This window comes from Dermacentor silvarum, chromosome 8 (genome assembly GCF_013339745.2).
Source record: "Dermacentor silvarum isolate Dsil-2018 chromosome 8, BIME_Dsil_1.4, whole genome shotgun sequence".
NCBI lineage: Eukaryota > Metazoa > Arthropoda > Arachnida > Ixodida > Ixodidae > Dermacentor > Dermacentor silvarum.
The window spans coordinates 6,977,636-6,990,734 of record NC_051161.1 but is presented as its reverse complement, the minus strand read 5'-3'; the positions used below and the strand labels follow the sequence as shown (position 1 = coordinate 6,990,734).

Below are 13,099 nucleotides of genomic sequence, written 5' to 3'. Positions count from 1 at the left end.
ATGTCCCATTGCAAAGCGCAACATTGAGGCGTTAGAAGAGGAAACGTCCGTCTTTTGTGCCCGTATAGCTACCCCCTAAGAAAAATGTGCACCTTTACGGGCTCAGTTCGTCCCCATTTATTTTGCATGCATTTCATTTCTTTAAAGGGACGGTAAAGGAAAATGTTCAATCGAGATAGATCAAAATATTATTCGTCTAGAAGTTTATCATCGTATTCTGTGTGCCAACATGTCACTTTGCTGCGCAGAAAATTGCCGTCGATGGTCCCGCATCAATTTGAACCGCCCGTGCCAAAACAGACGAGTTGGCGTGACCTCTTTCTCTGACAGCGTCACTAAAGAGCGTCAGCGCTCTTCAGTGTTGACGTCACAGAAGTTCCATAGTCGTCAACAGGTGGCGCCTCTCCGATGGGCCATTGTTCGTCACTTTCTCGTTTCCAAAAGCTCTGCTCTCACCACGAATGACGAATTTGTTATTACAGAAGCCTAATCTTTCAATCTAGCGCGAATAAATATTTTTATTTATAGTGTCCCTTTAACGCTGGCATCCCGATACTTACAGGCCACGAAGGGCATGCTCGTATCAGAGTGACGTAACGTTCCTTAGCGAGTGCGTTATATAAAGGAAATGCTCGCAAGACAGATGATGATCTTTGTAGATCAAGACAAGTCCCAAAGAGTTGAAACCTTTTTAGAGTGTATGCCCCGATATTGTGAAGTTAGTGGAAATGCGGTATAGTTGAGGCACTTAAACAGCAGGTAACTTGAAGCCAGAGCAGCAGCAAAACTCGCCTTGTACACAGTGCAGACTGCAGTAAGCTGCCTTAGCATGCGGCAACCACCGTGCCCTTGTAAAGGCTTGCACTGATATGGCGCATTGTTTTGCTCCATGGTCAGTGCGTTGGCCATGCTTGGAATTACGCGAGCAGGCGCGAACGCTTGAGAGCAAAATGTCCCGCTAAGGGTCGGTATAACGTAACCACTTCTTTCGCTAGATCACATACCTTTCTTACCATCCACCGTTAACTATAGTGCCAATCCTGCTGATAATGAAGGCGAAGCGCAGTAAAGGGTTAGAATCGCAACACTGTCCGGGTCCTGGCTCTATTTCTGAATCAAAGTACATGAAAAATACGCTACGCCCGATGAACGTACTCAGGGCCGTGATTTTGTAGGGATGCACCTTTTCCGATGCCATTCCTTTTCGCGCTGATTCAATGGTCAGAGCGACACTCTGTCCGCGTTATCAGTGGAATCAGCCGGCCGTGAAAAGTGGGTGATAAGAGTGGCATAGAATCGAGCGGAAGGCGCCGCTACAACATAGCAGTCCAGGACGGCTCGACACATACTTGAGCGTCACTGCGCTTGAAATTTCGCGCAAGACGACACGTGGACGTGCCAATGTTCACGCCATTTCCATTGCAGACGTGCCTGGCAGGAAGTCGCCGGGAGAGAGTCGCACGTGAAACGTTTTTGCGCAGAATGCTTGTTTTGGTGATGTCATTTAATTTGCCCCACTGGCGCTCCGCGCGCGTAGTTCGCACTGCTGCTCTCCGCCGCCTTGGTGATGGTGTGTGCCCAAGATGGCGGCGACTTCGACGGTGGTAGTTACGGTGGTTTTGACGGCGGCGAAGGCGGCGACGGCGGAGGCTTCGGTGGGGGTTACGGAGGCGGCTTCGGAGGTGGTGACGACGGCTTTGTTGGTGGCGAGGGCGGATACGATGACGGCGCCTACGACGGAACGGCCATGCAGCCCATGTATGCGGCGCCAGAGACCATCACGGGGCCCGCGGTGGTGCTTCAGCGCAAGAGGCGCTCCCTCGCCGACGGTGAGCCTCAGCCCAGTGGTGCCTTCAGTTGCCGCGATATACGTGTATCCAGATCGGGAAATGTGTACTACCTATGTAGAAAGGAAAAGCTCTACTAGAAAATTAGCAGAACTGCGAGGGCGAAGAAATAGAAAATAAATAAAGAAAGAGGGCTGGATAGTGTACATGAAACAAAAGTAAATGTCAGAAGATACGAAAGAAGCGAGCATTTCATTTTCATGAATTATAGACTGCCAGCCGCGATACCTATTCATGGTACATGTGTTTTCCTTTTTCATAGAAGTGAGGCTATATCTCTCGATTATGCGCGTGTTTGAAAAGATCACTTGAAACTTCTTACTTTTTCTATCAGTTTTTTAAAGTGTTTTTGTACCTGAGTGTCAATAGCAGCTATGCGGAAAAGAGTTTAACGTGGTAGCGCCTTTATTCCCTAAAGGTGAGCGAAAAGTGTGTAGGTGTGTCGATCGTGAAAGGGAAACATTCCCTTGAGCACGAAGCTAGAAACACATACGCATTTCTGAGAAAGCTTCGCAGTTGAAGATAGATTTATTCTTGTCCGGGAGTGGAACTCGAGGCCTCTACCTTGCGGATTTCCGCGGAACTGATCTGCCATATCTAGCCTCCTGGTTAGCTCAGACGGTAGAGCGACCGCCCCGGAAAGTCATATAGTGCGGGGTTCGATCCCCGGGCCAGATTATTATTTTATGCAACTGGGGAGCTTTCTGAGAATCTCATGATTTTTTTTTCCTACCTTCGTGCCATTTTCAGGTGGATGACACTTTCTACTTTTTTGAATCTTCTTGCACCTTTCGGGTTTTCTCGACGAACTGATTTGCCGTAGAGGGTGTTTCGCTTTCATTTTCGTCATCCCACGAAGAGCGGCCCGGATGCATAACCGTTTGTTTACCCGAGCGGTGAATCCTGGCTACGTTCTCCCGTGCAGGGCCCACCGTGGTGGTTGCCGACTCGTCTGCTCACCGCCGAGTCAGGAGGGGCGGCTACGGCGTCGTAGGTCCGGTGCACACATATGTAAGGACGGACTACGACGGAAACTTCAAGTGGGGTGCCAGGCACCACGTCGGGAAGTCTTACGGTGGCGGCCATGGAGGAGGGTATGGGCACTACTAAGCCGGAACTGAGCCCGCGCCACCCTCTTAGTTCTTCAACGTCCACACTGTCTTGCTACTTCACACCTGTGACAGAGCGTGTCACGTGTCCATTGTGCGTCACTGAATGCAGCCTGCGCAGTAGATTTTACCGGTTTAATGTTTCGATGCAGAAGGAAGTGACATCACTGGGAAACAACCGACGAAACCATCCTGCGGCCGTGCAGGCGAAGTCACCCACCATTTGTACGGCTGTTTCTGTTGCAGGCACTCAGGGCGCTCACAATTAAACCCGTTAATGAAATACTGCAACGAATATGCTCTTTTCACAAACTGGGTAATATTAGATGGATTCCTAAATAAATAATTACCACCGACGAAAGCTGGACACGGCAAACGCGCCACCAGACACTGTTTCGTATGTCGCTCGTTTCGTCTCTCTCTAATCACGCTCTGCAACCAGTAGATAACGTTTATTACGTGCGCTCGAAGGAAAAAAAAAAAAAGGGGAGGGGGGGCTTCGCTACACATTGCAACATTTGACGGCTCGGCTAAAATTATGAAATGTAAGAGGGCAAGCATATATATTCCCCAATAATTTTTCTTTTCATCGCTACCTGAAGCATGTGCGCTTCGCTACTGCTCGGAATTTGCAGAAGGCCATGCTTTGGACTTATCTCATTTATTGCCGACTTTACGCAAGACCATCACGTGACAAGAGAATTACCTGATCATTGCCTTGACCATTGGCTGCTGCAATTTCCGTGATGTGTGCGACAGGACAGATGAAGCATGTAATTACCATAAACTGCAACTGTTGCAGCCTTTAAAGCCACCGAAAGTGGCATTTTTAAATCCGCACTGGATTTACACCGCGTTGACAAGCTTAACCCTTTGGAGTGTTTTGACCAACTCGATTCCCTTAAACATCCCGAGGTGGCGCTGTCCTCCGCGCACCTTGCCGAAGAGCGCAGCTGTCACGTCCTCAGCAGACGTCCATGTATGCGTGACAAGATTTATGATGCCGTGAGATCGCCCGACGGTGAGGCGAAATATTCATGTCGCTCTCATGGGCGTTTTCGAGATAACTCCGTTCTTCGGCAGTGAAGTCAGTTCCCATTTTGTGGGTCATATTTGTCGGAATTCATTACGTATAGGAATTTATCAGCGTCTAACTTTTGTTTGTCTGAACCGATAATGGACTCTTCGAACGGCAGGTTTCAAGCTTTGCATTAGGATCATTTGTCTGGCCCGCCTGGCTAAAAAAAAGCAATTAGTTAAACTTTTATGTTTACCTATCTAATTGCTACCTCTCTTCGTATTAAAATGCGCGTCTCTGTGATAAAATCAATCGCGAGGAAGCCACTAAAATATCGCATCTTATCTCATATTAAAGCGATTAGCATTCTTTGGGAACTTGGCCCTTTTTGCGGCATGCCAGTGTATGTCCGCGCCCTTTCACACGAACTTGTATCAATCCCTATAGAGCACCGGGCTGCTGTGCTGACGAAACCGGGTTCAAAGCCAGCCGTCGGGCCAACTTTGGTCACTGGGTGTGTGGGTGTGTGCCGCTCTTCAATAAGCCTCATTGAAGCCGACTTCATGGGCACTTGGCGTTTTACAGCGAACCTGTATAGGGCTAGGTTCTGGCGGATCGCGTCCGCGGACAAAACGACGCGTAGAACAAGAATTTAGGCGGCGGAAATTTTTTTTATTTATTTCAATACCCTAAAGGCCCTAGTGGGCATTACATAGGGGGGGATTTCAGGTGAGTACATAAATATAATGTATAAACAATATAAATAGAATACAACAATACTTAATACAAAACAGGAAAAAGAAAGAGCATGTTCATTTGAACCAAGGTGTCCAGAATAGCACAGAGAAAAAAATAATCTACAAAATACATTGATAACGAGTACACAGCAATTTGTTACATGGCCATTAAACCACTGATCATCAATACATTGGAAATAAGACTGCATAAATATAGCGTAGAAATTCCGCATATGAACAAAGACAGGCAGATACAGGTTAGGAATGTTTTCCATTTTGTAAGTAACCCAGCAGCGAAGAGTGAAACATTGAAGCATCTGATATCTCGGCTATTTTAGACGGCAGGGAGTTCCATTCGTTTATGCACAATACTAAAGGCGAATTTTGGTACTTCTTCGTGCGGGCGAAAATGGGTGATACTTTGTGCGCATGATCGAGACGGGTTGAAGTATGAGGGGCTGGAAAAATGTGCGATTGGGCGAACGTTGTGTTGCTGTGGTAAAGTGAGTAAAAAAACAATAGTCGAGCATGTCGCCTTCGCATGACAAGCGTAGCTAGATCAAGTTCAGCTTTTAGTGATGAAACGCTTATGAAACGTGAGTAGGATGACGTGACAAACCGCGCGGCTTTGTTCTGTACCATTTCGAGCATGTTAGTCAGACCTGTCAGGTGAGGATGCCATATGATAGAAGCATATTCTAGAGAGGGCCGAATCAATGATTTGAAAGCGTGCAGTCTTGTATCTTTATTACTGAAATGCAAACGTCGTTTAAGTAGGCCGAGCTTCTTGAAAGCCTTATTGGTAACATGCTCGATGTGGGCAGCCCAGCTTAAATCAGAAGTAAGTATGACGCCCAGGTACTTAAATGACGTGACTTTTTCTATTACTATGTCATTTATTTTATAAGAGTTTGAACATGCAGAAGAAATGTTAGTAAATTTTAAGTGTTTGGTTTTTTCGACATTAATTTCCATTTGCCAATTACTGCACCATTCCTTTAACCTTGAGAGATCAGATTGTAGTTCTGCGACGTCGGCCATGCAAGTTATTTTCTTATAAATAACACAATCGTCTGCGAAAAGACGGATTGACGAACTTATGTTAGAGGCTATGTCATTTATGTATACTAAAAATAGGAGAGGACCCAGCACACTCCCTTGCGGTACCCCAGATGTTACTCGCGTCGGTTTAGATACGTAATCCTTAAGTTTAACTGACTGACACCGACTGTTTAGAAATTCCTGGATCCAAGCAGTCGTTCTCTCGTCGAGACCCAGACTGCGTATTTTTAACATTAGTCGATTATGAGGAACACGGTCGAAAGCCTTTGAAAAGTCTATGAAAATGGCATCGATGTAGGCGGACATATGTAGGGCTGTGTGCAGGTCTGTCACAATTTCGAATAGTTGTGTCTGGCATGATAATTTTTCGCGGAAACCATGCTGGGTGTTGAGAAGTAAATTGTTACGGCTCAGATGACCCATCACTTGTGAATATATGATGTGCTCAAGTACCTTACACGAAATGGACGTAAGTGAAATCGGCCTGTAGTTGTTAGGGTGATTTCTGCAGCCAGATTTGAATATAGGAACTACATATGCAGATTTCCAGTCGTCCGGTATACAGCCAGAATTAAGGGATTGCTGGAAGATTGATGCGAGCAGGTTAGCTGAATGGTGGCAGGTTAATTTAAGTAGTTTGGCGCTGATGCCATCTGGTCCGGGACTGGTTTTGTGAGGAAGCCGATTGATGGCGCTAGCAACGCCGTGTTCTGTAATTAGGATTGCTGGGAAAGGGTGTGAAAAGGTCAGCTGCGACAATGACAGCGAATCATTCAGTGGAAGTTCGTTAGTGAATACTTCAGTGAAGTGTTTATTAAATTTTTCGGCACACTGTTCAACCGCTAAAGTGCTGCCGTCTTCCCTCGTCAATACCGGTAATGAATGGATACTTTTAGGGTTCACGATATTCCAAAATTTTTTGGGGTCCGTTTTCATAAGGTTAGGGAGCGTATCATTAAAGTATTTGTCTTTAGCTTGGAGAATGACACTTTGTGTTAAAACAGTAATGTTTTCGTAGTCTGCCCAGTCTTGAGGACAGTTTGAGCGACTCGCTTTCCTGTAAATCCTTTTCTTCTTGTTAAGGGAACGTTTCACGTCTCGCGTGAACCATGGGTCATCTGTTCTAGAAGTTATAGTTACTTTAGGCACGCAAGCAGCTTCAATTTCTTTTAGTTTGTTCCGAAACAGGCACCAGTTTTCATAGGTTGTACGGTCGTCAAAATACTCGTAAAATATATATTGGTTTATGTATAAAGTGCCTTAGCACAGGTGTCAAAACGGACGTTAGATTAAAGAATATGAGGTAATTTTAAAGTGATTCACAATATCATCAAAAATAACATTGCCCAATTAGGTTAATAGATATACAGACTTTAAAAGTTACCTTGAGCAAGGACAGAGACTTTTCGAGGTAGCTTTTCTTAACGCCTCAGATGCAAACTAGGATTAGCCAAGTGGAAGGGAAGCCGCTATAGAGGAACGCGCGTCGAAGCTGTATATGGCCAGGTTCTGACCAAAAGTGCGTGCGTAGACAGAAAAAAGTCGCGTCGAAAAAAGTCGACGACAACTATTCAGCAACAATGGGGACGAATTACAACAAATTATTGAGGGCCCTAACCGAGGAAGTGTAAGAGTGGGGTTGAAGATTAATGTGCAGAAGACAAAGATAACGTTCAATAGCCTGGCAAAGGAACAAGAATTCAGGATGTCAGTCAGCCTCTAGATTCTGTAAAGGAGTACGTTTATCTAGGTCAATTACTCACAGGGGACCCTGATCATGATAAGGAAATTGACAGAAGAATAAAATTGGATTACAGTGCATACGGTAGGCATTACCAAATCATGACTGGGAGCTTACCACTGTGGCTGAAAAGAAAAGTGTGCATTATACCGGTGCTACCATATGGTGCAGAAACTTGGAGGTTAGCAAAGGAGCTCGAGAACAAGTTAAGGACCGCACAAAGAGCGATGGAACGAAAAAAATGTCACAGTTTCGCCCTAAGGGCGAAGCGATGAATGCGATAGCAACACAGCAATGTCATACGAAGTAAGGTGAGCGGCTTTGGTAGCAATATGAATTGTAGTAAACATGAGCTGATTAAGTGAGCAGGTGTGCTGCGGCGTAAGTAGACCGACATGAAGAGAGACTCGATGACCACGAGAAGGCGCGTGTGAAACGGTGGTGTTGATGAGAAGCGCTTCCCGTGGGCAGCGCGTGCGAAGGGACACACCTGTAGCGCTGCACTGCCGACCCGGGCAGCATTGCATGTGTAGCGTGCGTTGGAAAATGTGGCCCGACTATTACTAACTGATTGAAGAAGCGTGGTGTGAGCGCGCACAAACAAACATGAATAGATCACACTGAATGACTGCAGACAACGACCGTCAAAACGCTGGCAGCGAGCGGATATATACGCCGCAGCAGGGGGCGAAGGTACGCGCGGTCTATCGCTTCAACGGAAACTGAGCGGCGAATGCGCATAAAGGTCAGAGCCGTGTGGAGATAAGAGACGGTGCGGTCGAACGAACGACGAGCGCGGTTGTTGGCAGCGTAGAAGTTCGCCCCCCCCCCCCCCCCCCCGCTCCTTCCGGCGCTGGCTTCCCGCTTCCTTGCTTGCGCGTGGGAGATTGAGTGCGTTCGCTCTCCGTGATAGCGCGCGTCCCCGCACGCTGCCTCTGGGGCATACGGCGCGCGGCGAAGATTTTATCTATACGGAACCTCACGGCGACGCCGACGGCGACGCCGACGGCAGAAATCCGGTTGAAGTGTCCATATAATTGCTATCGCAATAAAATGTTAGGCCTAACGTTAAGAGACAGGAAGAGAGCGTCGGAGATAGTCGATCGATATTCTAATTGACATTAAGAGAAAAAAAAACAGACGGACGGTGAAATTTATTTTAGGTCCTGTTATGATCGGCTTGGAACTCCGCATTTCAGTTGTGGGAAACCAAACCCGCGCACGTTCCCGTGACGAGATAATCCTCTTTCATCCCCGAGAAAGCGTCACACCTCTACGACCTGAGTAGACGCAAAGGGCGAGCTACCAAAGAAGAGGACCCGAGGGAGAGGAGGTCGTCAACTTGACCGCCCGACAGAGGACTGACACTTCCACAAGTTCCCCGAAGGAGACATCGGCAGGTTATGATCTTCCTGGAAACTGTATCTCTCAAATGTGGGAAGCAAGCCCGAGCGCTTTTCCCGTGACGAGATAATCCCCTTCATCCCCGAGAAAGCGTCTCACCTCTACGACCGGAGCAGACGAAAACGGCGAGCTACCGAGAAGGAGGACCCGAGGGAAAGGAGGTCGTCAACTTGACCACCGGAGAGAGGACTTCCCCGAAGGAGGCATCGGCCACCACGAGGGGATTTAAGGCCGTCCTGGCCCCCGTGTTAATCAGAACCGCTCGAGACTCGGATAGAGTCAAAACCATGTACCAATGAAGTGAATACAACCTTTTCTATTTTTCATCATCATAATGCCCGCCTTCATCGTCATCTCCTGATTCCTGCGGTGACGACCCACCTCACCCGGTCGAGATTATATCAGTCCTGAGGAGCGACTCCGAGATCCCCTTACGGGGGAGGAGCCACCGCGGGCCGCTACCACGTCGGGACGGGCAGGCCGTGCCTGAACGCCGCGTCGTGGGCCCTCTGGACAGCCTGTAGAGAAAATTTGCTGGCGCAAGTTGGAATCAGCTAGCGCAAGACAGGGGTAATTAGAGATCGCAGGGAGAGGCCTTCGTCCTGCAGTGGACATACAGGCTGATTATATATATATATATATATATATATATATATATATAATCAGACTAAGACAGACTAAGACAAACAAAATCTCATTCTCGTATGCTTCTCAATAAAAGCATAAATATTTTACCGTGCTCAGGAGAAAAGATTCCCCATATTCTTTATGACGGGATAAACTGAACTAGCTCTCACTGATCTCCAAATCCATCCAGTCACTTGACTCTTGTCCCACATGGCAGGAAGCTTCTTGGTGAGGTACCTTTCATATATGTCTGCCAGAGGTCGCCTAAGTTTTCCTTTGTCGATGCCGTACAAGTTCCTCGCTCGAAATTTTTCTACAACAGCCAATAGTGCCGGTGGAATAGAGTGGCCAGAAGCTTGCCTCGCTCGCTAAATTCGTCATTCAGATTAAATGCACCGCTGAAACTCAATAGAGAACGGCATCCAATGCATCCGTCCTCTAGTCGAGATATGCAGTGGGTGCTTCCCCACGCGACCCCACCACACGTGTCACCCACAGCCCAGTCCGTGTGGCGAGCTTTTTCGTGAATTGCGTGTCCCGAAAACTTTGGCGTTCGACTGTAAGTTCTGAGCAACGTCGCGCGATTGTTTAACGCGTGACTTGGCTGCGAGCATTCGCGCTCGCTGCCAGTGTGCCCACTTGAAAGATGGCGCCCAGATGTGGACAGCGCGCTGCGCAACGCACTATAGTTCTCCGCCCGGCCACCGAGATCTCAGGCGACGGGTCGGCCGAGGTGAAATTGCTGGCGAACGTTACCGGCCGGCGCATTCCTTGTTTGTACAGCCGCCCCGAACGTAAGCGCGGAAGAGACGGTCACGCAAGTGCAGGCAAAAGACGCGCGTCAGCAGCGCAGCGAGAGCGCGGAAGAATCGCCCAAGCGTGGCTGATTGTCTGTGCCCGCATGCGCCTCGCCGCAGTAGGAAGCGCCCGCTCTTGTACTGTCGCGCGTGCACACTTCTGCGGAAAGTAACGGGGACGAACGAGCGCCTGCGGTTGTTGCCGCTGCTTCCGGATATACGCGCTTCCTATAACGCGCCATACGAAATATGGACCCGACTCGTATCGCTCGCTCTGATCTCTCGACGCGCTGGGTGCGGGGCGTAACCGCCGCACACGGTCGTCGACGGCGGGTCCCGAGGCACGGCGTCCCGATTTACCCGGGCCGGGCACCGTCGAAAGCTTTGCACCGTGGTTGTCGCCTGAGCACCCGGACCAAACTGCAGTACCCATAGGGTGCATTTGTTTCGTGTGTTTTGTCCTTTTCCTGTAAAGGGGAGGAGGAAGAGGCGAGCCCTGAAGGCTCATCGTTCGCACTCGCTAAACTGTCATAAAGACAATGGATCGTAGTTACGCGCACACCTACAACCTGACCAACATTATTTCCTCTAGTCAGTGAAGTTGAGCCGGCGCTTCCTATTGTTGCCGACACCTCTTTCTATACAGCAAGCGGTGTCTGTGGTCCGTGCCAACCTCTAGTGCACGTCAGTTACGGCGGAGTCTGAAGTCTTACTTATTCATCATTGCTCACTGTGGCCGTTGCACATTGCTGTAGCCGCCAAAGCTTGCTCTTCTGAGTAATTCACTCTGCATGCCCATTCATCTGCAGCATGCTGTGCACAAACTGCCTCTGAATTTGCATGGTTCCTTGGCACGCCATCGTCGCAATGTACGAGCCCCTACAATGTGGCATTTGTAATGCAAACATGGCATTAGACGAGGCTTCTGCCACATGTAAATTGCGCCGCAACTCCACCTCAACAACTGCGGTGCGCCTGCAATAGCAATCCGACGCTCTGCCCTCCTGCATTCTGCTACGGAATGCATCTCCGCTATAAGCGATAACATAGACCACATAAGGACATGGTTACGCATGGCATTGCCGTGTCTTGTAGGAAATTATGCTTGATATCAATTGGCCACTGCGCGAACGAGATGTTTGGTAGTTCCGTACTACGTGCAGGTATGCAAACCATCTGGGACTCCTTTTTCTTGATACTCGCTGCACACCGAAATTCAGGCACATCACAATATTTAGGCAGACAGAGTGAACAGCAGGACTGCGGGATAGGCAAAGAAAAGCTGTGAGTGAGCGTCACCTCTACTTCACTGGCAGAAAACAATTAGAATTAACAGGATCATTGTACCATCATATCCCTTTTTCGCAAATCTCATGTTCCCTGTTTTGGATATCAGTTCTTGACGACATTTGGTAGCTACGTATGGCATGTCGAATGATCCATTTTCATCTTGACCTTTTCCAACGTACTTACTTGGAACAGACGCGTATGTTGTTGAAAGGCTTATTATTATTATTATTATATTTTTGTATGCGGTGTTAAAATCGGTTACTGCTCGTGTTTGACGTATGAAAAACGCGCAATAATGGTGCATACATATATAGTTGGCGACAAACGAACGAACAAACAAGAACGGTGAGATATGTCGTTCGTGTCGTGTACACTGCAAGGACGCGTCGTCTTCCTTGTTCTTTCAAGAACTCTGGACCCGGAAAAGACATTCCTCGCCGTTTACTCTCATTGTTCACCAACGCCTCAGTATATGTCTATTTTTCTTCTAAGGATTTGCCTCTCTCTCTTTTGGGTGCGGCGAACTGGGCCGTTGCAGCAGATACGGCGAAGGCCATTCGTGTAATGCCCTCTCCTGGAGTGCTGAGCTATTAGCCTGCTTGACCACTATAGTCCCGGCTCGGGGCTGGCGGCCTCCCGCTGACCATCCAATTTGTTTTTGTTGTTGTGAGCGTTGTACCATGCGGGCACCAACAAACAGGCGATTCAGAGTGGCATTAGGGTCTTTCCGGTTCGACGCACAATTGATACGATGTGTGCAACTTTGAAGGAAAGATGTCACCAAGGGGCCGTTGTTCTATATCTCTCAGAATTTTTGGCATGCATTTAGCTGTATAGACTGCAATAGAAATGCAGGGTTATGAATTTGTGAAGAACAAGCGTAGTGCCGGTTAAGCCGTTCATATTGAAGAACGCTAACATCGCAGAGCGTGCATCGTGTCTTCTTTTCTTGTGCGCTTTTGTTATATATGAACGACCGATTAGCTTTAACCAGGATTCCGCTTAATCAAATTCCTGTCATATTAGCCTCTTTTCTCCACTGCACTATATAATCTAATCTCTGCCCTCTCATCGCCTACACCAGCCTCACTGTCCGTGTGACATGAGTGTGCGGAATTTCATTGTACTATGACGTATGTCCCGTGCACTGAGTTCTTCTTCTTAGCTTTGTATCGACTCAATGTTCTCTAATAATTCTACTTGCTTTGAATATTGCCGACCAAGTGACAAAATTATTTATTTCTTATTATTACACTAATCCTTCGTTGTCATATCTCAATTGGTTGGCACTCGGCCTTATATATACTGTATACGGATGACCCCGGGAACGAACGGCTTTGTAAATCCGAGGTGCGCTGTGGTCTTAAAGACTTCCGGAGAGAGAAAAACTACAGTAAAGAAAACACGACGGACTTAGCTGCACCCCAAGGTCGTGTCAGGTGGTCTGAATGATTTACGTCGAGTTTC

General features: G+C 47.9%; 1 protein-coding gene across 1 annotated transcript; it reads left to right on the top strand.

The window, feature by feature from the left end:
• Positions 1 to 1,114: 1,114 nt before the first annotated feature.
• On the top strand, positions 1,115 to 3,338 carry LOC119462028 (ATP-dependent RNA helicase A). Its single transcript, XM_037723385.2, has 2 exons — positions 1,115 to 1,829; positions 2,773 to 3,338. The coding sequence occupies exons 1-2, from the start codon at positions 1,568 to 1,570 to the stop codon at positions 2,955 to 2,957; spliced, it is 447 nt and encodes a 148-aa protein (XP_037579313.2). The 5' UTR covers positions 1,115 to 1,567; the 3' UTR covers positions 2,958 to 3,338.
• Positions 3,339 to 13,099: the final 9,761 nt, after the last annotated feature.

Bases quoted from the DNA above. Each gene is read 5' to 3' on its own strand.
- LOC119462028 (XM_037723385.2), top strand. From the start codon at position 1,568: ATGGTGTGTGCCCAAGATGGCGGCGACTTCGACGGTGGTAGTTACGGT. The intron at 1,830-2,772 runs GTGAGCCTCAGC...TCTCCCGTGCAG, and splicing joins GAGGCGCTCCCTCGCCGACG to GGCCCACCGTGGTGGTTGCC.